Source organism: Macrotis lagotis, chromosome X, assembly GCF_037893015.1.
Source record: "Macrotis lagotis isolate mMagLag1 chromosome X, bilby.v1.9.chrom.fasta, whole genome shotgun sequence".
Taxonomy (NCBI): domain Eukaryota; kingdom Metazoa; phylum Chordata; class Mammalia; order Peramelemorphia; family Peramelidae; genus Macrotis; species Macrotis lagotis.
The window spans coordinates 279,186,638-279,211,465 of NC_133666.1; the positions used below are offsets into that span (position 1 = coordinate 279,186,638).

General features: G+C 37.5%; 1 protein-coding gene across 5 annotated transcripts in view; it reads right to left on the reverse strand.

Annotated features, from left to right (window-relative positions):
* Window positions 1-8,154: 8,154 nt before the first annotated feature.
* The window catches only part of ZNF131 (zinc finger protein 131), a 44,818-nt gene continuing 28,144 nt past the window's right edge, over window positions 8,155-24,828 (reverse strand). For 2 of the 5 annotated variants that reach the window (XM_074207563.1, XM_074207562.1), the window contains one exon: window positions 8,233-24,152. In XM_074207563.1, the coding sequence (XP_074063664.1) occupies window positions 23,487-24,152 (666 nt within the window). In that variant the 3' untranslated portion in view covers window positions 8,233-23,486. Of the gene's footprint in view, window positions 24,153-24,828 lie in introns of all 5 variants that reach the window. The other 3 variants (XM_074207566.1, XM_074207565.1, XM_074207564.1) reach the window with 3 other exon arrangements.

The following is a 24,828-nucleotide window of genomic DNA, read 5'->3' on the forward strand; positions in this document are numbered from 1 at the left end:
AGAAGATCTGTGAACTAATCTAGGCCACTGCTCAGTTCTAGCATAGTCCACATCATGGTGCAAGATAATTAATGACCTCCACTGAGGTCAATAAAATACTTAGTCTACCAATATTACAAAGTGGTAGGGTTGGGAAGGTCAGCTAAGCTAATGAATATGAAGAACCTTCTGAGATTTTGGTCTGATAAGAGTTAAGTTCAGAAGGTTCTTTCACTTGCTTCTACATGCATACTCCATTGGCTATATGCAAATGAGAATTTCTTCACATCTTATACTCAAGAAATTTCATTACAACAAATATTAAGTGCTCTCTCTCTGTCTCTCTCTCTCTCTCTCTCTCTCTCTCTCTCTCTATATATATATATATATATATATATATATATATATATATATATATATAGATGTACTGTCATAAATCTTCCATAGATAACCAATCAATATATAAAAGGCTTTCCTCAGGCACAGATAGGTGGTTAGAGTACCATCCCTGGAGTCAGGAAGATCTGAGTTCAAGTCTGACCTCAGATGCTTAATAATTACCTAGTTGTATGACTATGGGCAAATCATTTAATCCCATTGCCTTGCAAAAAAAAAAGAAAGGCTTTCCTCTTTTATTTACTAATATTAAAAGTAATGCCCACACTGTCCCACCTGATTATACAACACATAAGACAATATCGATCAGGGGAGGCTAGTGTTGTCCATCTATTGCCTTTCATTCTTGCTACATTATTGACCTATCTTTTCTGATCATACACATCCTTGATTATGTACTTTGGTATAATAATAATAATAATGATGATGATGAATTTTCATATTATATTTTAAGTTTTGCAGACCTTTTACAGATATCACTTCTTTTGTTCCTCAAAATAACCCTGTGAAGTAGAATATCTTCCTTTATAGCTAGAGAAATTGAGACAGCCAGAGGTGAAGTGGTTTGTGCAAGTTCACCCAAGGAAAGTAGAGTGTAAGTATTTATAAGAGCAGTCTATGTTCTAGGCAATGTGCTAAGCTCTTTTTACAAATATTTCATTTTATCCTTTACCATTACCCTTCAGATCTCCATTTTACAGATGAGGAAATCTAGAAAGATTTTTCTAGAGACATAGTTACTGTCTGAGGTAAGATTCAAACCCTTGACTTCTAGTCCAGCATTTGAAATATCCACCATACTGCTGCCCATCTAGATGCTACTAACATCTAGCTACACTGACATCTTTCTATTTTCTTTCAGGACCCCTAGGTTTTGGGTCCTTCTGAGATTGTTGCATTCCATGATTGGAAGATAAAAATTAGCAGCATATTGGTAGAAATGGGGTGCGAAGTGATATTTGTGTTTAAAATAGGTTCTTTTATAGCAAAGAGCTGGTTAGTACATTTGAAAAAGCTACACAAATTCTCACAAATGTGGAAATATGAGAATAAATTTTTTTAGTTGATTAGATATCCCAGCAAGTGTCTTTTCAATCACTCTATCTAGGGAACAGAATGGAATGCAAAACTGAGTTACCATGACTAACCATAAGAGAGGAATGTAGATCAGCTATTACAAACCATCACAGCTAGTTTCACAGACTCTAAGGCTACAACTAAACAAACAAAAATCCACTCCTAGCAATTTGCATTATCTATCATCTCAGTTTAATCAAGTGAAATTCCTGATTTGGTTGTTATTCATTATTTCAAATAGATTTTTCTGCCCAGTCTTTGAATTAAGGATTAATTACATGTCTAGGGTCCATTAGATGAGATAATTAATTTAGCAGATGGGCTTGTTAAAAGTAGAATCTTCTAAGTGGTATGAGAAGATAAAGGCTTTTGTCAATGTCCCATTAGTGCATCTGAGAGTCGCACTGCCCCAGTGAGACCTACTAGCAGCTGGAAGGATTAAGACATTTGCTCCTGGAACTCCTTTGGGGATTCCCTCAATTCCAATTAGTGTACATCATGTAATAGCTACCAGAGATATACTATGTACTTGGCCCTCTGATGGGATGAAGGTAGAGGAGGAAGAAATCTTTACAAAGGAAGTATAAGGCTTGCTTTCTTAACAACTAGGAGTCTACATTCTATCTGGGAAAATATATGATAAACATGAAACATTTAGTGAATAAGTCAATGCTAATTGTAAAGTATGGGTGATAAACTGAGACCCAGAAAGGATTTTAGAGGTCATACAGGTCAAAAACTGCATTTACAGATGGGAAAATTATAGCCCAGGTGAGTGAACTGATGATCAAAGTATAAAATGAATAATGAGAAAAAGCTGGAACTTAACAAAGGGTCCTCTCCCTCCAAATCCAGGGATCTTAACACTTTAACAAGCTGGTTAACAATAACTACAAAAGGGATTATAAAAGGAAGGCTGCAATTTAAGCTGAAGTTACCAGAGTGCAGTTACCCCCTTCCACATCTTCACTTTCCTCACTGTAGTTTCAATAAATCTTGGGTCAGGGCGGCTAGGTGGATAAAGCACTGGCCCTGGAGTCAGGAGTATCTGGGTTCAAATCTGTTCTCAGACACTTAATAATTACCTAGCTGTGTGGCCTTGGACAAGCCATTTAACCCCATTTGCCTTGCAAAAACCTAAAAAAATAAAAATAAATAAATCTTGGGTCAATAAAAAAATTAAATGGGAATTTCGGAGAGGGTAGTTTTGCAGAAACCACCAATGACAGGAAAGTTTAAAAACTCAGAAATGCATAAAATATACCTACAGTATTTTACAATATCAATGGATTTTATATTATACTATCATAAAAATTCATACTTCTTTTCTGGTATCTCCTTATAATGTGGAAGGAATAACTGAACTGATTTGTATAGTTGTAACTTATTTAATCTCGAACTGCATATCTGCCCTAGTTATACCTAAAATGTTAGGCCTGCTTCCTTGAACCTTTGGCTTCCTATGCATGCCCTCAAGGGATTAGGGCTTTTCGAAGGAGGGTAAGGCAAGTCATTTTTTTCTCCTTCAGTCATATTTCAGTCATGTCTCCATGTCTTCATGACTCCAAATGGAATTTTCTTGGCAGATGTACTCGAATGGTTTGGCATTTCCTTTTCTCTTGCTCATTTTACATATGGGGAAACTAAAACAAATGGAGTAAAGTAAGTTGCCCAAGATCATTCAGCTAGTAAACATCTGAGGTCATATTTGAACCCAAGTCTTCCTGATTCTGGGCTGAGTACTCTATTCACTGAGGCACCAATTGCCTGACTAAATTTTGTGAGGAACTACTATTTGCCTTCATGTAAAGATAGATGCATATACTCCACTCATCTACTAAGAACTCCTGAAACTCCTTGAAGAAAGAGATATTAAAAAAAACCCTCAGAATCTATGTTCATATATATGGAAGACTATTGTCTCCAAAATTATTTGCATGGGTTCCCTTTTTTAGAAGATAAATTAATGGCAAAGCATACTCTAATTCAAAAAAAGTTTAAATGGCAATGAAAAGTGAAATGACTTAGAGTGAAACTAATTTTATAAATTCTTCCACCTTTCCAAGAGGTGGAATGAAAAACAAGTGAATTAAGACATTGGTAAATTCCAGAAGAATACTGTAAGCAGATTCAAAAATGTACTCTGGAGTAAGAACAAATCATATCAATGTATTTTAAGCACCACATAAACAGAAATAACCCTCTACATGTCTTATTTGTTCCAAGTTATTCACATGTTGTCTCTCCTACCCTTTTTGTTTTTCCTTTCTTATATCCTCAGCAGATAGCTCAGTGCCTGAAGTGTGAGTAATCAATCAATGCTTATAGCTTGATCAATTGCTTTGCAATTGACATGTAGCAAAAATGATCCCTCTTCAAAATACATAAGCAAGAGAGTTCTGGAACTTTGAAAAAAATACATTTATGCCGCACAGATGTGAATAGGATTAAAGGATCCAAAGGTCAAGAATGACCTGTGAGTTCATATGTGTAAATAACTGTGCATCTTAGGAGGTACTGATTTTATTTTTAAATCAAAACAGATCTTTTAAAATAATAATTGTTTCCCCAGGAAACAAATAAGAACACAGGAGTCTTTTAGCTGACCTGTGAGGATTTTTTTTTTTGGTAGACTTGGGTTTGCAAAATAACTGGAGATTTTGATTCTGTCCACACTATATCTATCTATCTCTCCATTTATGTGTGGATATAGAGAAAGCTATACAAGTTTATATGTATGTATACATATATGTATATGTAAATTACTACATATAAAATAAAAATGTAGACATTTAAAGACAAACTTCAACCCGAGTACCTAATCCATGCTTCCAGATACAGAAAAAGTATTCTGTTTAGGTTTGTCCAGTCTCACCGCTTGCCTGTGGCTGAGCCAAAAATAAAACCCTCAAATCTTGCACTAACCAAAGTTCAAGTAACAGCCAGAAAACCTGGAGTTATATGCAGTTTCCACCCAGCCTCATTCCTTTTGGGCCCCCCCCTCTCCATTCCTAACCAAATTAGAAAACTAATTAGGATTCCAAAATTAACCGCTAAATGGGACTATCTGGCCTCAGGCCACATTTCCTAGCACATCAAACACTTTCATTGAAGAGTAAGGAGAATAGTGGGAGGGATATGGGGGAGCCAGAACCATTTCAGTCGTTTTCATTTGTTTCAGTGTTTATTCTCATTTGGCAGGGAGAAAACATCCACGGTGGAAACTGCAAGCCCCCAAAGAGGTTTAAATTACATAAAGGCATATACACACAACCAGCAACACGGGTAAAAAGCTTAGCATTTTTCTAGGGGAGAGCTCTTTTTTTTTTAAAGTGAATCTATTGACATAAAGACTCTCTTCAGGAACAGGTTAGTTTCAGCAAAGAAGTCTTTCAAAAACAATTTTAAAAAGTTACTACGGCAACTTAAATTGTAGGACTGTCGTAAAACTATACAAGAACACATTTTTTGAAACTGTTGTAGGAATTCTATTAGATACCGATGATGTAAACTTGAGGAAGGAGTATTTTTTTAAGTTTTTCTGTGGGAAAAAAAAAGAGAAGCAAACATCCATCCCAATGGGGGCGACGATGAACCTTGATGGACTGGCTCATTCCATCAGTGCAACAATCAGGGACAATTTGGGGCTGTCTGCAATGGAGAATACACTGTATCCAGAGAAAGAACTGTGGAGTTTGAACAAAGACCAAGGACTATTGTAACTTGATCGATAGTTTTGCGATTGACATGATTGACTGTTCCCTCTTCAAAATACATAAGAGAGTTCTGGAACTTTGGAAAAAAATACATTTATGCTCCATAGATGTGAATAGGATTAAAGGAGCCAAAGGTCAAAATTTAGAAAAAACACCTGATGTCTTCTTGTCTGATCTTTCTATCTCTTATACTTTGTTTCTTCCTTAAGGATATGATTTCTCTCTCATCACACTCAATTTAGATCAATGTATACCATGGAAACAATGTAAATGTATACCATATACATTTACAATGGAAACAATGTAAAGACTGACAAATTGCCTTCTGTGGGGGGAGGAAGTAAGAGTAGGGAAAAAATTTAAAACAATATAAATAAAAATCTTTAAGAGGAAAAATCCCCATGCATCACACTACCACGTCCACAGGCTGGGCTTAGACGCCTGAAGCTAAACTGCAGGAATACCCTCCACGGACTTGTAGCCCCAAGCCCGACTGGGCACGTTTTTGCAGAATAGATTGTTCGTTTCTGTTTAGACGCTCGAACTGCGAAGACGACTTAATTTCTTAGAGTAGCCCCAAGGTTTGCGTTGCACGATTTAGTCCTACGTGGGACGTTTTCTTTTTGATGAAATGAGGATGAGAGGAGTCAGGGGACCAGGAGGAACCTCTAGTCACTTCACATCTAGCGGACCAAAGACGCCCGCAGAAGAGCGCACTCCAGAAGGTCCAGCCCGGGGCAGGCTCGCCCCGGGGTCCGAGGGAGGCTCCCCTGCCTGCTCTCCTTCCTCCCGCCTCCCCTGGACGTAGTGACCCCCACGCGGGAGCCACCCGCCTCACCGCCTGTCCCCAGAGTGGGAAGCCCTCCGGGGCGCCCCGGCCCTGCACGGCCCCAGGCCCCGGGGAGGCGCGAGCTCCCTCCAGGGTCCGGGAGCGGCGGCTTGCTCCGCACGCACTCCGCAGCCGCTAGCTCGCGGTCCCGCGGGGCCCCTTCCACACCGCGGGCTCAGCCCCCGCGCCCTCCAAGGCAGCCCCGAGGTGGCGGCGGCTTCTCCGACCTGCTCTTACCTGCCTTCCCCTGGCCCCGCCGCTCGGGCTCTCCTCCTCCTCCTCCTCCTCCTCCTCCTCCTCCTCCTCCTCCTCCTCCTCCTCCTCCTCCTCCTCCTCCTCCTCCTCCTCCTCCTCCTCCTCCTCCTCCTCCTCCTCCTCCTCCTCCTCCTCCTCCTCCTCCTCCTCCTCCTCCTCCTCCTCCTCCTCCCCAGGCCCGGCCCCCCGGACTGGCGCCCCCGCCCTCAGAGCCGGCCCCCCACGCCCCAGAGGGAGCCGGGGCGAGAAGAGGGCGGGGGGCGGCAGGCGGCCCGAGTGGGGCCTCCCCCCGCCCCGGAGAGGGAGAGGGTCCCAGAGGAGCGGCGCTCCGGCTCTGGGGCCGCTCCGGCCGTTGCCCCGAGGCCACCGGCAGGACCGAGGGGCCGAGGATGGGCTCGGCTGCAGCCGCGGACTAGCCGGCCCGGGACAGGCTCCGGCCGCCGGCCTCCCCACTCCCCGGCCCGCGAGTCCCGGGGCGGCTTTCAGGGGAGAGCCAATCCTGTGTCGGGGGCCGGGCCCGGAGAGGGGTGCGGGGGCCCAGGGAACCCGACCGGGTCAGAAGGGGGGCGCCCTGGGCTGGGGCCCGGGTGGGCTCAGTGCCCGCAGCTGGGAGGGGGCGGCCAAGCAGAAGGGGGCGAGAGGACGGGGAGGGGGGGCTTGCAGCTCAGGCATTCTTTGACAGTTGTGGAGGTCCAGCAGGGGCTGGAGGAATCGGTTTGTTCGTTTTAAAGAGTGCTGGAAAACTCAGACACTGGTGCGTGAACGCGGCTGGGAGCCGTCACGGAGGGCTGAGGCCAGGCTCTCCCCAAGACTTCAGCCTGGGCTCCTCTGCCAGCGTCAAGGGCATTGCATCCCCGGGGAACAGGGCCAAGAGACCGGAGGGGTGCTGCGAGCTTCTCAAGGTGCTTCCTCACCTTCCCAACTTGTTTTCTTCAAAGCTGAAGCTGAAGGTGGATAGAGCACCGAGCCTGAAGTCTGGAGGACCTCAGTTCAAATTCGACCTCAGACATTTAATAATTTACCTTGCTGTGTGATCTTGGACAAGTCACCTAATCCCATTGCCTTGCAAAAAAAACTTAAAAAAAAAGATGAAGCCTTACTCTTTGACCTATGGCCCCTAGAGTTCCACTTCCCCTTCAGGAACATCCAGTCAAAAGTAGGTACCAGATACTATTTCCTCCTTTTCTTTTTTTTTTGGGGGGGGGTTAGTATCTGTGATTTCATTGATAAAAGGTATTCATACTCCAAAGATCATCAACACGTTTGAAATTTGTTTGAGGCACTGATAAATTACGTGATTTGCCTTGGATTATACAATCCATACATTTCAGATGCTAGGCTGAGCCCAGGATGTCTGGACAGAGAATAAATCTCTATGCACTAAACCATTATTTCACCATTTTACAAACGAGCAAATGCCAACTACTAATCCAATGTCAAATCAGGACTGAAAAGTAGTTACTGTTCATAACATCAAGTACAATTTTAGGACTAATAAAAAAGCTTGGTAAGATTAATGACAATTTCATGGAGGAATAGGAAGACCAAAGTTACAGATTTCACAGAGTATACAGGAAAAACACCATCTGACTTCTACTTCCTGAAGGACTAATACATTTATGAAGCACTTTGTACTCAGCAGATTAGGAAAAAACCTTTGCTAAATTTGTAATATAATTTATGATAGATCTAAGGGCCCCAAATAAAGCAATAATTTTATTCTGAGATACAAAATTTTATGACAATTGCTCATCAAGAAGTGAATTAAAACCTTGGACAGCTCCAAAGAACTTGTACTTTTAAGACTCACAAAGCAACCCAGGGAAAGATGTAAAGCATCTCTATTATATTTATAAGATTACTTGAAATCATCTCAATAATTGTAGCAGGATTTAATTATCTCTCCACAAGTCAGTAGGAGGTCAAAATGCTGCAGCTAGTATTCAATGTGCATGGAATCTCCATTTCTAATGTAAAACACCAACCTCCAAAGGGGAAAGGAACAAGCATTTATTTATCATCTGTAATGTGCTAAGCACTTTCTAACAACCTCATCACAATCCTGCCAAGTTATAGCATCTACCTCATAAGAATGTCATGAGGATTAGATGAGATATTTGTAAAGCTCTTAGCCCAGAGCTAGTACATGGTAGGTGCTTATAAGTATTATTACATTATTATGATGTGGGCACTATTGTAATTACTGGGGGGGGTTAGGGTTTTTTTAGGTTTTTTTGTAAGGCAAATGGGGTTAAGTGGCTTGCCCAAGGCCACACAGCTAGGTAATTATTGTCTGAGACTGGATTTGAACCCAGGTACTCCTGACTTCAGGGTCGCCCTGTAATTACTGTTTTACAGGTGAGAAGATTGCCAACCTGTGATTTGTCTAGGGGGAAATGTCTAAGAATAGACTTGAACTCAGATCTTCCTGACTCCAGGCTGTGTTCTGTCCACTGCACCTGAGAATAACCATATTACATGGAAAATGTTATGATTGGGAAATCCATTTTACCAAGGTGTCAGGCTGTCAAAATGCCAGTTAATCAGAAAATGTCAAGAATCACATATAGCTCTACACAAGTCATTAAAAAAAAGGATGAAAACAAAATGCTGTGTTAGTGGAATGGGCACAGGACTATTAGTCAGTAATCCAATTGAGAGCTTGGAGAACATCTTGTTTGTACTGAACAAGAATACCCCCACTACCCAATATTCTGGAAAATGGATTATCCAGTATTTTCTTGAATTACCCCCTAAAACAGAATAATTCAACCTTACTGTCATGAAGCACTCAAGGCAGCTGGGTGCCACACAGTCGATAGAGCACTGACCCTAAAGTCAGAAGGGTCTGAATTCAAATTCCACCTCAGACACTTGAAATTTACTATGTGACTTTGGGCAAGTCACTTAACCCTGATGGCCTCATATCCAGGGTCATTTCTAGTTGTCCCAATCTGTATCTAACAATTGGACTTGGATAGCTCTGAAGGAGAAAGTGAGGTTGGTGACACTGCACAGAACCCACCTTGCTAAATCCAATTCATGTCTTGACATCACCTCCCTGATGTCATGGTGTTCTTTAAGAAGGAAGGACAAAAACAAGTGAAGCACCTGTTAATTCCCAGGGGAGGTCATTCCACTTTTAGGTAGCTCTGCCTAAATTTCATTTTGAAATTTCCACTCATTGCTGCTCCTAGTTCTGTCATCTATGGTTAAGCAGACCAAGTCTAATCTCTCCCACGTGACAGACTTTAAATACTTAAAGACAACTATCATGTTCTCTGAGTCTTTTTTTCTCTAGCTTAAATATCCCCAGATCCCTTAATCCAACTTCACATAGTATGTATTCTAGGCTATTTCCCATCAAGTCTTTTGTTCTAGACACTGCAGTTCATTAATGTTCTTCCTGATACACAGTGAACAAAACTGAATATAATACTATAAAAGTGGACTGACCATGGCAGAATACAGGAGGTTATGACCTTATTAGTTCTAAATACTATGCTTTTCTTAACATTATGCCCAATTTCCCTCCACACACACACATCAACTATTGGATTTCAGGCCTGAATTCTGATTGCAGCTCTACCTTTGACTAACTAAAACCTTGAGATTACTTAACTTTTTTTGGGATAAGTTTCCTTATCTCTAAAATAAGTCTAAATGAACTATAAGACCCTTTCTAGCTCTAAAGTTACATTTTTAGTGGTTTTTATTTTGACTGATGTGCACAGGTTAAAGTAGAAATAGAAGCACATGATTCTGAGGATCTACTCTATTTGGCTCATTAATACCCACCCCCAGAAGTTAAATAGATCATGGTGATTCTTTCCATTGACAATCACAGATAAAATACATTTCCAGTTTCCTTTTTAAGATATTTGTAACAGTTGTACACCCCTAAAATGTGCCTCAGAGTATAGTCTCTTTTAATCAGCTCTCTAGATCTAAAAAATGATCATTGGTTTGCTGTCTTTTATGCCTTAAAGTTTATGAATTAACATTATTCCACTATTAAAGGCCCTCATTTATTATGGGAACTGTTTCATTTCTGTTTCTTTATAAAATCTTTGTTGATCAATTGATGCACACATAAAATGCTTTTCAATATGCTACATGCTTTATTTGAAAAATTAAAGTGCTTTTTAACTGAAGATTTAACATTAATTCATACAATTTGTTTAATCAGTAATTTCAAGGTATAAAATATAACAATTATCAATCACTCCTCTTACCTCTTAAGATTTTTAGTCCAATGTCATAAAACACTATTGTTCTATTAGAAACCAGGAGGGATGGGATTTCAGGGAAGCCTGGAGGGATTTGCATGAACTGATGCTGAGTGAGATGAGCAGAACCAGAAAAACCACTGTACACCCTAACAGCAACATGGGAGTGATGTTCAACCTTGAAGGACTTGCTCATTCCATCAGTGCCAACAGTCGGGAACAATTTTGGTCTGTCTGCAAAGGAGAGAGCCATCTGTATCCAGATAAGGAGCTGTGGAGTTTGAACAAAGTGCACTATTCCCTTTAATTTAGGGGAAAAAAACAGGTATCTTATTGTCTGATCTTGTTACCTCTTAGACTTCTTGTCTCTTCTTTAAGGATATGATTTCTCTCTCATCACACTCAATTTGGATCAATGTACAACATGGAAACAAAGTAAAGACTGACAGATTGCTTTCCATGGGGGGGGGGGGGTAAGATTGGGGGGAAAATTGTAAAAGTCAAATATCTTTAATAAAAATAAATTTAAAAAAAAGAAAAAAAAAGATTTTTAGTCCAGTCATTCTTGTTCATTTTCCCTCTTACGTGGGAGTATATTTTCTTCTGTTCAAAAAGTTTCTCACCATTGGAAGGTTTCCAACAGAGGCTAGACAACTATTTGTTGTAGAAAGGATTTGTTTCCAGCAGGAAATTGGACAGGAAATGTGATAACCATTCCCTGAAATTCTATTTTTCAATATGAAACAGAAAGGGGAAATGAAATCAAAATGTCTTAGTGACCATGGAGGGACCACAAAAAGATCTACTAATTACATTGGCAAAGGAGAATTTCAACTTTCTTCTTAATAAATTTGCCAATACCTGGTGATAGGCTATAAAAGTCTATTTGATACTTGTAAAATGTATGTGTACATTCTGCCCTAAAAGTTGATGAACTCAGGTTCTCTTGAACCATGGCAGACCTGGGACCTACATGGCAACATATATTCATGACTAACAGTAGTCTATATAAGGGAATTCACAGAGACTAAATAAAATATCAGAGTCAAAAAGAGAGGAACAGAGACAGGAACTGTGATTTCATTGGTAGAAGTATACCTCATTTTATTGCACCTTGCTTTATTGAGCATCGAAGATATTGCATTTTTTACAAATTGAAGGTTTGTGGCAACCCTTGTATTGATCAAGTCTATTGGTGCTTTTTTTTTGCTTATTCCCACAATATTTCTAACTTTCTCATTATTGTATCTCTGTTTTGGTGGTCTGTGATCAGGGATCTTTGTTATTATTGTATTTTGTTCTTTACCCATATAAGATAGCAAACTTAATCCATAAATGTATGTGTCCTGACAGCTCCATGGAACTACTGATCAAGTAAAATGACAAGTCAATCAATGGGGAAAACTTCATTGTTGTCCTATTTTTAAAAATCACCACAGCTGGGGCCACTGGGTGGTGCAGTGGATAGAGTGCCAGCCCTGGAGTCAGGAGGACCCGAGTTCAAATATAACCTCAGATACTTAATAACTACCTAGCTGTGTGGCCTTGGGCAAGCCACTTAATCCCATTGCCTTGCAAAAAACCTAAAAAAAAAATCACCACAGCCACTCCAACCTTTAATAATCACCACCCTGAGGAATCAGTAGTCATCAAAATAAAGGCAAGTAAGTCACTCTACCAGGAAAAAGATCAGGACCTGCTGAAGGTTCAGATGATGGTTAGCAATTCTTTTAAACAATAAAGTATTTCATTTTTTAATTACATTTTTTAGACATACTACATTGCACTCAGTATAAACTACAATATAGTATAATAATAGCATATATTTATATACACTGGAAAACCAAAAGAATCATGTGACTTTATTGCAATATTCACTTTATTGAAGTAGTCTAGAACTGAACCCACAATAGCCAAGGTATATCTGAACAGGGAACTCTGGCTATCAATAAAGGTTTCTGCAACTTATAGACAGGGCTTAGAAAGTTGCCCAGAGCATTGGCAGTTTAAGCAATTCATTTCAAGCTAAGTACATTACAACAGTTGCCCTTAGTGTCTGAAAAGGTCCAAGCCAAGGGCTTAGTCAACTCATGTCAGATGGAGAGCTTGAACCTTCATCTTTCTGGCTTTCAATTCACTTCTCCAGCCTCTTAATCTTACTGCCTCTCAGGATGATATAAACTATTGAAACAATCTAGGTTTTTAGATTAGACAGAGCCGTTAAAATTACTCTTCTTTAGAAGCAAATCGAAACATATTACAGATCGCACATCTCAGAATAAATGATTTACAATGATAAGCAATTGGACTTTGTAACTCTATACAGAGTACACTTGTGTGATATAGAAGCTGAAAAGCCTCTAGGTGGCTATTATGTCTAATTTTTCTGGATAAACTGAAATGTCTAACAGGTACAAAAGCACAATGCTATTGATTTACATCCATGAGCACAGGGCCTGACAAACAGAAGGAACCAAATAAATGCTAATTGATTGGTTGAGTTGATTAAATGCATTGCAGAGATCCACCTGTAACTTTAGAAAAAGCATAGAAGACTACTAAATTTCTGAAACTGAAAGAAATCATCTATTATTTCTCTAAGAAATAACAAATAATATTAAAAAAGGAAGACAACCTTTAAAGACTTCAGAGCTCTGATCAATGCAGAAACTGATCATGACTTCAAAAAGCTGCTGATAAAGCAAACCTCCCATCTTTTGAGAAACAGGTGATGTCCTCAGGGTGCAGAAAGGGCCTATCTTGTCATAGCCAAGTGATTTGTCCTCCTTGACAACACTTATTGGTTCTAAAGGAAGACTTCGATTTCGGGCAAGAGGGAGTATGGAATTGCTAGTTAGTGTTTGTGATGCAAAAAAAATTTTAAAAGAAAAAAGCATCAGGTAAGCTTTAAAAATAGTTATTATCAAAACAATCTGGTACTGAGTAAAAAGAAAGATCAATGGAACAGAATAAATATATAATTTACAGCAGCAAATGAGTAGAGTATCCTTGTATTTGACAAATTTAAAAACTTACATCTTGGGATAAAAATTCATTATTTGGTAAAAATTGCTGAGAAAACTGGAAAGCAATGTGGTATAAATTGGGCATAAGACCAATATCTTATACCATTTACCAAGGTCAAAATGGATATATATCCTAGATGTAAAGTTATTACAAAAAAAAAAAAACCTGAAGAACATAAAACATTTTTTATCAGATTATTGGATAAGCAAACAATTTATGAATGAGATAGCAGTATGAATTATAAAATGGATGATTTTGATTGCATTAAGTTAAAAAGAATTTGTACTCAAAAAATCCAGAGCCAAGATCAGAAGGCAAACAAAAAATTGGGGAAAATTTTAATAGTTTCTCAGATAAGAGTTGCTCATAATCAAATCTATTAAGAACTTTGTCGTTTTGGGGCAGCTGGGTGGTGTAGTGGATAAAGCACTGGCCTTGGAGTCAGGAGTACCTGGGTTCAAATCTGGTCTCAGACACTTAATGATTACCTAGCTGTGTGGCCTTGGGCAAGCCACTTAACCCCATGTGCCTTGAAAAAACCTAAAAAAAAACCTAAAAAAAAAACTTTGTCAAATCTATAAATAAGTCATTCCTCATTGATAAATGGTCAAAGGATATGAATAAGCAGCTTTCACATTCCCTCCAACATTTGTCACTTTCCCCTTCAATCATGTTAAGTGTAAGATATCTGCATTTCTCTAATTAATGATTTTGATTTCTTTATTGGAAAATTGAATTAGTGTTCAGATTTGTTGCTGCTAGGCATTAGATGGTACAGTGGATAGAGCACCAGAGCTGATGCCAGAAAAACTTGAGTTCAAACTTACTCTGTGACTGGATAAGTCATTTATCCCTACTTGCCTTAGTTTCCTCATTTGTAAAATGATTTGGAAAAGATGGCAAACTGCTCCACTATCTTTGCCAAGAAAACCCAAAGTAAGTTGATCACAAAGAGTCAAACACAACCAAAATGCCTGAAAAACAGCCTATTCTTTCAACTGATAGACCAATGATTGTCTGTTACCACCCAGCACCATCACCTTATATATTCTGAACCTCTCCTAGATACTCTGAAAAAAATTAATTTTCAAAGGATTCCCACATTTTCTCCTCAACCCATCCTCCCCAGAATGTTTATTAAATGCTTCCATAAGGAATTGAAAGTCAGATGTCATGTGACTTGCCTAAAATTATTCAGTATGACTTTGCATCTGAAATATAACTGATATCTTCTGCCACCTATACCTCCAGTATTAATAAATGTCCCCTTGAGGTATGGTAATGACATATAACTCTCATAAATTTCTTAGGGTAAAGACAGACCTAGATGAGACCTTTGAGGTCATTGTAGTTCAACTTTTCATTTAATTGATAAAGCAAAAAAATCGAGGCTTAGAAGGAAAGTAATTTACCTAAGGTCATAGCCAGTGACAGGTAAGATCTGAATCAAGATCATTCAAATCTAATGCAATATCCATTATATTGTCTCTTTTGCAACTTAGCAAAGCATCTTCACATCCAATGATACTAAAGTACAGTCAGCTACTTAGTCCTGGGTAATTATCACTTATTATTATTTATTAAAAACTAGTACCTGGGGGCGGCTAGGTGGCATAGTGGATAAAGCACCGGCCTTAGAGTCAGGAGTACCTGGGTTCAAATCCGGTCTCAGACACTTAATAATTACCTAGCTGTGTGACCTTGGGCAAGCCACTTAACCCCATTTGCTTTGCAAAAATAAAATAAAAAAAACTAGTACCTGACCTTCACAAGTAAAAAAAAATACACCCACATGTATAGTCATTTTTTAAACTTAATCCTACCCAACAAGTTGCAAGCAAAGTTTGTTCAATACTATGCTTTCCACCTCAAATTTTAAAAATGCTAACAAACTTTTATATAATAATTTAAATAAAAAGATATATCCATTATTCTTTATGGTCTCTTTAGGTCCTTGAGGACATTTTCAGTATTAATTGAAGGTTAATCAATTTGAACTTTAGACAAAAGTGTAGCATCAAAGGTGATTATCTGAAATATTTGAGGTCCTAATTGTGAAAAACTAAGAACAGATGCATATTTTGGACCCATTTAGATTGTTGAGTTTTGTCATCTTTTATTCTACAAGCAGCACTGATTTAGAGCCTATTTCCATTATAAATTTTCAGTGAGTCCATTTAAATCATGGAAATCGGCAAATTGTACAAACCAGGGCTTATATTATTTTGCTGATTGCATGGTCCTAACTGATGAAGATGATGTTAATAATGCAGATTAAACTTAAAAGTGAGTTGTATGTAAATTTTCCCCCTATGAGAGCTGATTGTTATAAGCATCTTTAAAAATGGAAGTAATTAGTTTTGATGCTATTTGTTCTTGATGCTCAATAAACTGCACATTAGTTACTGGGCCTAAACAGATTCCTCCAAATACCCTGAAAAAATACTTCTATACAAATGTATACCCATGTATATATAAATATATCTGTATATATTCATATATACATTTATATATCATTTTCTAGCTATATTGACAGACATAAAACTTAATCATTTCCTCTAAAATAACAAAAATTCATAGCCATCATTGCAATTCTGATGTAGCCTGATATGCCAATCTGTCTAGCTCACATCAACATCTTAGCACCAATGGGAATGATAATGTACCAGCTATGAATGTAGAATTCAACAAGTATTTATTCAGCTTGTTGATCTGCCAGACACTGAATTCAAGAACAAAAATGGTGTTTCCTGTCCTCCAGTTATATCCTACTGGAACTTAATTGACCTAGCTTAGAGGGAATTCATAATTTGGCATTTAATGCATGGCCTGCAATTAAATAAAACACCAGTATTAAGTCAATTTGAATTCATGAAAGGGATCAGATTGATTTTTTTTTCTTTTTTCTTTTAGTTTTTGCAAGGCAAATGGGGTTAAGTGGCTTGCCCAAGACCACACAGCTAGTTAATTATTAAGTGTCTGAGACCGGATTTGAACTCAGATACTCCTGACTCCAAGGCCGGTGCTTTATCCACTACGCCACCTAGCAGCCCCTGATTTTCTTGATATATTGTTTCCTTATTCTTATCTTTTCACGTTTAAAAAGTATTCTATTTCAAAAACCTTCTAGAGGGACAGCTAGGTGGGGCAGTAGATAGAGCACCAGTCCTGGAATCCAAAGGATCCAAGTTAAAATACAAGTTTCAGACACACAATATTTATCTATGTGGCCTTAGTCACTTAACCCCATTACCTTGCAAAAACAAACAAAAAAAAACCTTCAAGAAGTTGCTTTTGAAGAGGTGACTGAACAAGCCATCACCTTATCTATATGTGTTTTCTAATTATTTTCTTAATTTTTTTTTGGTGGGGATTTTGGAATGGAAATAGGACAAAAGTATATATTCCAGCCATGCAAATTTGCTAGATCTTTTGACTTGCCCAAGTTCTTTAAAATTAGTTTGGAATCTTTGAAAAAAATATATATATATATGAAATGTCAGATTCTGAAATTATAGAATGAGACCATTTTGAAGAAGTTTAAGAGCAGAAGTATGACAGGTCTGAATTGATTTTAAAGCCTAACATTCCTAGTTTGCAGTAAAGTTTTAATACTAGATACATGGTATTCCCAAGCTGATTTTTTTTAAAGAGAAGCTGTGTTGAATCCTCTAAATAAAAATGAGTTATATGTCTGAAAAAAAAGTTGCTTTTTTTAAAGAATGAATTTTTATCATTGTATCTCATATTCCAGATAAGGAAAATCCTATCTATTCAAATCAGCAACTTCTCTGCAACTTAGATTAAGACAATCTATTGTTTACTGAAAATCAATGAAACTTTTTAACATACAGAATTTTTGAAATTAAAAGAACACTTTGAGCTAAGTGTCAAATTGCATCATTTTATAGAGGAGGAAATTGATGGAGAGGTGACTTGCCCAAGGTCACAGTCAATAGCTTCAAGCAAGGCTAAATATTATGGTTTTCTAGAAAGAATTAAAATATGGTCATTTCCCACATATTTGATAAGTTTTCTTGAATGATCTCTGTATGTCTTCCCCTACAGTGTTCTCCAAGTGAGGAATAACTTTTTTTTTTAGGTTTTTGCAAGGCAAATGGGATTAAGTGGCTTACCCAAGGCTGCACAAATAGGTAATTATTAAGTGTCTGAGACCGGATTTGAACCCAGGTACTAATGACTCCAAGGCCAGTGCTTTATCCACTACACCACCTAGCTGCCCCTGAGGAATAACTTTTTATAAATCTTTTAATGTTAATGTTATCTCATTTTAAAATATAAAATTTGATAACATGTTAACTATGACTTTTTTCCAGTGTTATTTTTAGAATGATTATTTTAGCTTTGGTTGTAGTTACACATGCCATTCATTGCTGTGTCATGTGAAATTGTAAGAAAGTATGAAAACCAGCTTGGGGAAAAGGATTTCCTACCTGCCCACTACACTTCAGAAATGTTAAAAAGATTTAAGTAAACAACATTTATGAAGCACTTACATACTCATCAAATCATTAATTCTTCAGTTCAGGGATAATGACTTCAGATATATCTAACAAGCTACACATAGTTCTGGCAACTGGGAACTAAGGCTGGTCGTTCTAAGTTAAACTGCTTTGTGACAAAGCAGCTAATTTGATTTAGTTTAATTCCTGTGGGTTGTTTTCTACTTGAATCCTTAATATTATTTACCCTAATTTATTATTATAGATGAAAGTAGGAGCAGTTAGCCTCAAATGCTTTTTGCAATTTATATCAGATTCAACCAGCTGTTTAGAGAAACAGCAGACAGTGCTGGGGCTGAAACAGGGAGGCTCATTTTCCTGAATTCATATCTGACCACACATACTCGACCCTGGCAAGTCACTTAACTGTTTGCCCCAGTTCCTCATGTGTAAAATGAGCTGGAGAAGGAAATGGCAAACCAGTTCAGGGACTGTGGGGGACTGTGAAGTTCACAACTGAACATCAGATTCAAATTAGATCTTAATTTTAGCTTATCTGTGTGAATAATGAATAAATATTATCCTTGAATTGATAATAACTATAAGCTATAAAGTGAGATTGTATGTTAAAAGAGCAAGTATCTCTGGTACTGCCACCTATCATCTGTCTGCAAGTCCCTTCCACTCTGGGGCCTCAGTTTCCTCATTTATAGACTGGACCAGATGACCTTTAATGTGCCTTAAAATTCTAGATCCTTGAACCCTCAATATGAACTTTAAAATAAAAATGAATGCAAATTTGACGTTACTAAAAGAGAAAAACCACAATTCTCTTAAGGTCCTGCACCTTGCTAAAATGAACAACTGAATTAGGATTAAAATCCACCCCAATTCTGTATTTTCTTAGTTTTTGCAAGGCAATGGGGTTGCCTTGCCTAAGGTTACATAGGCCACATTTGAACTCAGGTCCCCCTGACTCCACAGTCAGTACTCTTTTCTTCACCACCTAGCTGCCCCAAATCTATCAATTCTTAATCCATAGTCCAAACAACCAGGAGTAAATTCTAGTCATAGTTGGGTTTTTTTAGTTTTTGGGGAGAGCATCACCTTAATGATCTAATAACACAAAGTCTTATTATTTTCCTCTAACCAAGTGGACTGCCATAATCGCTTAATTTTCCTGACTCCCACTCCTCTACTCCAATTCCCACACAGCAGCCCAAGTGACTCTTCTGGTTCTCCCTTCTCAAACTTGTCCACAGCACTTCATCACTCCCAGGATAAAGGTATTTTAATGTTCTCCACAATTGGGCTTTCTAATTTAAATACTTTGTATTATCATTCCTTAGGCACTGAAGGGAAGCTGGGTGGCATAGTGGATCAGTCAGGAGTATCTCAAATCAGGTCTTAGAAACTTAATTACCTAGCTGTGTGGCCTTGGGCAAGTTATTTAACCCCATTTGCCTTGCATACAACAACCTTAGGTAATCTCTGATCCATAATAGATGTCTCACTGTTCCATATATATGACATGACATCTCGTTTCCAGACATTTGCTCAAGTGGGCCTCAGAGATCCCTGGTCCCTCTGATCACTAGTTTCCTTCATAACAAGTCCAATTTGCTACTGGCTATACAGGTCTTTCCCCATTCCTGAATTTTCACACATTTTCTTGAAAAGACTTACTTTGCAAAGATGTAATACATACATTGCCCTGTTGGAGGGCTTAATAAAACACCTTGCAAAAGGCAAAAATAAATATTTGAATTTGTAATGAATAAGACTTTAAGTACCTTTATCTTCTCACAGTAACATTTAATAACAGGCACTAATTCCAGGGTACCTAGACTCAGACTCAAATTCAAATCCAACCTCACTTACTAGCTATGGAACCCTGAGCAAGTCACTTAACTATTTGCATCAGTTTCCTCATCTGTAAAGTAGCAAACTACTCAGAATCTCTGCCAAGAAAATGTCAATATACCTAGCCGTATGGCCTTGGGCAAGCCACTTAACCCCATTGCCTTGAAAAACCTAAAATGTCAATGGGGTCAAAGGGGGTGGATATGACAAAACAACCACTACTAAACACAAAATTTCTTTGTCCTTCTTCTATGTGCAAAAGGGGATCCAAATAAACTGTGAGGTCCAAGGAAAATACTCTCCTGCTCTGAAGAGATTCTGATTACTACATGAAGGTCCCCAAGTCAGTACACATAGTGATACTAAATGTACTTGACAAAAAGGTATTCAATAGATGCTAGGATGTTTCAGGGTTACGTTAATATGCCTATGATTTAGGGGTGGCTAGGTGGTGCAGTGGATAAAGCACTGGCCCTGGAGTCAGGAGTACCTGGGTTCAAATCCGGTCTCAAACACTTAATAATTACCTAGCTGTGTGGCCTTGGGCAAGCCACTTAACCCTTGCAAAAAAAAAACCTAAAAAAATCCACCTATGATTTAGATCTTAAGAATGTGAACACTGAGGTATAAAGGCCCTTGGAGAGAATGTCTTTTATAGAAAAGGCGTCCCAATGGCACAGGTAAGTAATTAAGAGAGTGAGGGTTTGAACTTAGATTTCTGTTATGGCAGTTTAACTGCTCAAGATGCACATTAGCATAGCACTCTCGTAGATAAGGTTTAGTCCATCATATTTACTATATTAAGGATTAAGGAAATGGAAGAAAAGAAATTTCTTTCAAAATAGTTCTTTAAAGATATAGAGAAAGTGGAGATCTTCCCTGGAGAATCACTGTGAGAGTACAATATCAGTAACTATTTCCTGAGGTAGGTAGGTCATGCTGATTATCCTCATTTTACAAAAACAAAAGTTAAGACTTAAGGGACTTTCCTAGTTTCACACAGATCTTGAACTTCTGAGTCTTCTTATTCTAAGTGTTTTCCCAATATTTCACCCCACTACTTATACTTAACTCCTCTAAAAAATCTAAAAGGTTTGTTCCTTTCTTAGGTTGCATACAATGTCATCCTACCTGGGAATAGGTATATGCTAATAATGTCAGACTCTTACATATATGGCTTTAAAAAGTTAGCATATGAACCTTATATTAATGAGTAAAAAGATAAATTTCTGAAATGGTTTCACATTAACTGTATATACATGATCTCAAAATTTACCTGACTTTATAACCTGATACAGAGGGGACAGTCAAGCTGATTCTTTGGAAACAAAATGACTAAAAAAAATCTTCACTATCCTCAGAAAGCATCTAATTCCAAAAGAAACAGTTCACAAGCATTTGAAGTCATAGTATAGTTGTCTTTTCCCCAAAAACCTTAAGGAAGAAATATGGGTTAGGTGGGGAAGAAAGAAATATATATTGTGGTTTGGGGAGTGTGGGGTTATTTTTTCTTTGGTTTAAACAACTCTTTTGATGAGAACTCTTAAGTAGATTAGAATGTTTTGCCAATTTGAAAATTCAGCGGCAACATCTGACCCTTCAATGTGCCTTTGCAGCTGATCATCTCATGAGCAGAGCTCTTGCAAGTAAAGGAGATTATGTTTAAAAATAAACCTGTTTCATATTTTAGCTTTCCCGATTGGTGCAACCAGAGCTATTCAGTTTCAGACTCATTAGATTATGATTAAGTCTTTTATATAATGTGTATGAGGACCCCTATCTGGCAAAGTTTTGATTAATTCAGAACCCCAAGGACTCAAATGCATACTGAAAATTCAGTTAATATGTAATTATTTTGCAATAAATATTAAATGGCTCCATAATAAATTCTTTAGTGAATTAATTATATAGAATAGTTACAGAAAACTGCCAAATTTTGGGGGGGGGGTGTTTCTGAGTATATATAAATATATATATACACACACACACATATATAAGAATCTATAACATTTATAAAATTCCATTGTTTTTGTTTAACACTTTCTAGTTCACAAAAGAGCTAAGTAGGTAATTTGCTTCTGTGCTTTACAAAGGAGATATCACTGACATTAGAATCACTTTAAATGATTTTAGTGGATCGTCTTTCCCATGCACTTTGAAATCTATATTGGAATTGTTAGTCATGTAATTTAGAGTTCCCTTTCCCTCTCCTTAATTGGGTTTGTAAAGGATTCCAATCTATGACGATAAAAATATCAAACCAAATTTGAAAATAAAAAAACTAAAACAATAAGAACCATTTATTAAGCTTGGTTTTATCCTTACTGAGAACTCTGTATTTGGGCTTATACTTGTTATTGCTAACTTAACTCTTATATACTGGGCACGTTAAAAGAAAACAAACCAGAATGAGATACATGCAGTCACACAAAAAAACTATCATTAGAACCATAAAGTATTTTTAAAATTTACTTTCAAAAGATTTAAATATCTCCAGATCAAGGAAATAATATCACATTGGTTTATTTTGTGTGGTTGGTTATATTTTATTTTCCAAGTAATACTGATTAAAAATATTTACACTCCTACTTTTAAATCCACAGTTTAGCACTCATATATATATGGCTTTAAAAGATTTAGCACAAGATCTTTACATTAAGAATGGGGGGGAGGGAAGGTTCCATTTCAAAACCAAAGCCTGATATATTATATACATATTTTTCTCTGTAGTTGCTTTTAAATACATTAATTTTAAATGATGCTTTTCTGTAATCTTTTTTTTCATCTGGTGGTAAAATACTAGTGCAACTTTTTGTCCAAATAAAATTTACCACAGATGCAGCCAAATCTCCCAATTTGTAAATGGCCCTTTAAAAAACTGCCACAGTATGAAATCAAACTTAAGTGAAAAAGAATTGATAGCTAACAATTTTAAGCAAAAATATAAAGCACTATAGCATTATCTACATTGCTCTTTTACCACACAAACCCTTAAAGAGCTAAATAAGTTTTGTAGAAGTTTTAGTCAGTTTTGAAAAAGGCACATGGGTGTGGGTTTTATTATTATTATTTTTTTTTGCATTCTGAAACTTTTAACACCATTTCTCTGTCCCTGCCGCAGAGCTGGCCTCACTGAATATTGGGGTGGGGGAACAAAAGCTAAAATTTACTGCACAGTAACAAATGTGTTCTGTTCATGCAGATCTGTTTTCTACATATTCTAACATGCATTAGAATACATGAATATGTATATGTATTCTAATGATTTCACATGTAATTTTATAAAATGTAAAATGTTTCAGAAAGGGCAATGACCTGGGTAAGAAGAAACTATCACAATGAAGGTAGCTACATTCATACCGAACAGTATAATAAGGTTGCAATCCATTTAAGTTTCCACTAATCAACTTTTCAAAACTATTCCATTTTGGGGAAAATTCTCTCCTCTGTGGCATTAAGTGGAAAAGAAGAAAAAAATAATTCAGTTCTGGATAGTATGAGCGGTTCAGCAGTATGGAAAATATTCTAGCTTTGGTCCACCTGTCTGTTTTCCTAAGAATAATCACATTGCCCTTAGTTCAAAAACCCAAAATGTAAATTAAAAAAAATATTCATTTGGTATTTCATCCTAAAATGGCACAACTGTTCTGTCCTAGGTTTGTGTTTTTAAAGTCTGTCCATCTACCACTGGTTCAGTTTTTAAATCTTCACCTTGTTCGTGATCTTCCTTATTGGCCTCAGCAGCATCTGCTTGGCTCTGTTTACTCTCTTCTAATTCTCCCTGGTCCATGATTTCAGGGTCCCCTTGTTCTAGGTCGGCTTCTTCTAGAAGATCATCCTGTACTTCCATTTGCATTTGATTTACACGTTCAACATGTAGCTCCTCCACATGTACTTCGGTCCCTTCTTCTGTATGAATTCGACCCACTTCTAAATAACTAACTTGGACCTGTTCTGGTAGCTCCTCCACCTGTGTGCCTTGTACCTGATTGTCCTCTAACAGATCTGCATGGACTTGTTCCACAGTTACTTGGGCTGAATCCACTTGGACCTGAAGCAATGGCAATACATGCACCTTCCCCACTTGTTCTATAATAGTCATTGATGTCACGGGTTCAGTTTCCACTGTCTCTACAGAAAGAAGCTCTTCTGTCACTATTCGTTCTGAAATGTTGTGCATTTCCTTGAGATGTCTCCTTAGTTCATTTCCTTGCATAAACCATAAGTCACATAAGGTACAATGATTGGGTTTATCTCCTGTGTGGATTACCAAGTGATCTTTGAATTGGTCCCAGCTGTTAAATACACTGTTACAGACCTGAAAATATTAAGCACATGACAAACTTTCAAACTAATGCATACTTCTTTGGAAGAATATTCTTTAAAACAAACTGATAATATGTTAGGAATATAATGAATTAACTGTAAAAGGATTAAGTTCTTTTTCTTGCTTGCATTACTGGAGAGTTTTCATGAGTTTTAAAAAAAATTAAAAGCTAACTCCTCAATTCAGTGGGAAATGTCTATCTTATAGGATTGAGACAAATGGTTTGTATATTCTGAACTATCATTTCTTAGTTAAAAAAGGAATTATATCCAATTGGGAAAGAAAATACTACTCTAAGGAAACAATCTAGATGTGAAGAAATTTTATGAGAACGATTTAAATTATTCCTTGAATTAATTAAAAGTCACATACTTCTGCCAATGGCATAAAACATAATATTATTCCTACTTATTCTCTATACTGAAAAGTCACAGATGTTGAATAAGCACAAATACTTGGGTCTAGTGAGCATTCAAGAACCTTGATATAGTGCCAAACAACCCCCCCCCACAAAAGGTAGTCAAAAGATATAGTATCAATCTGCCTTCCCAGTTTTATTTCCTACATATACCCTAAGCTTCAAATAGAACCATTTGTTTCTCAGTGCCTTCCTTCTTTCCCTTTACTGTCAGTATACATCTCTTTATCCATGAAGTATTTCTACCAC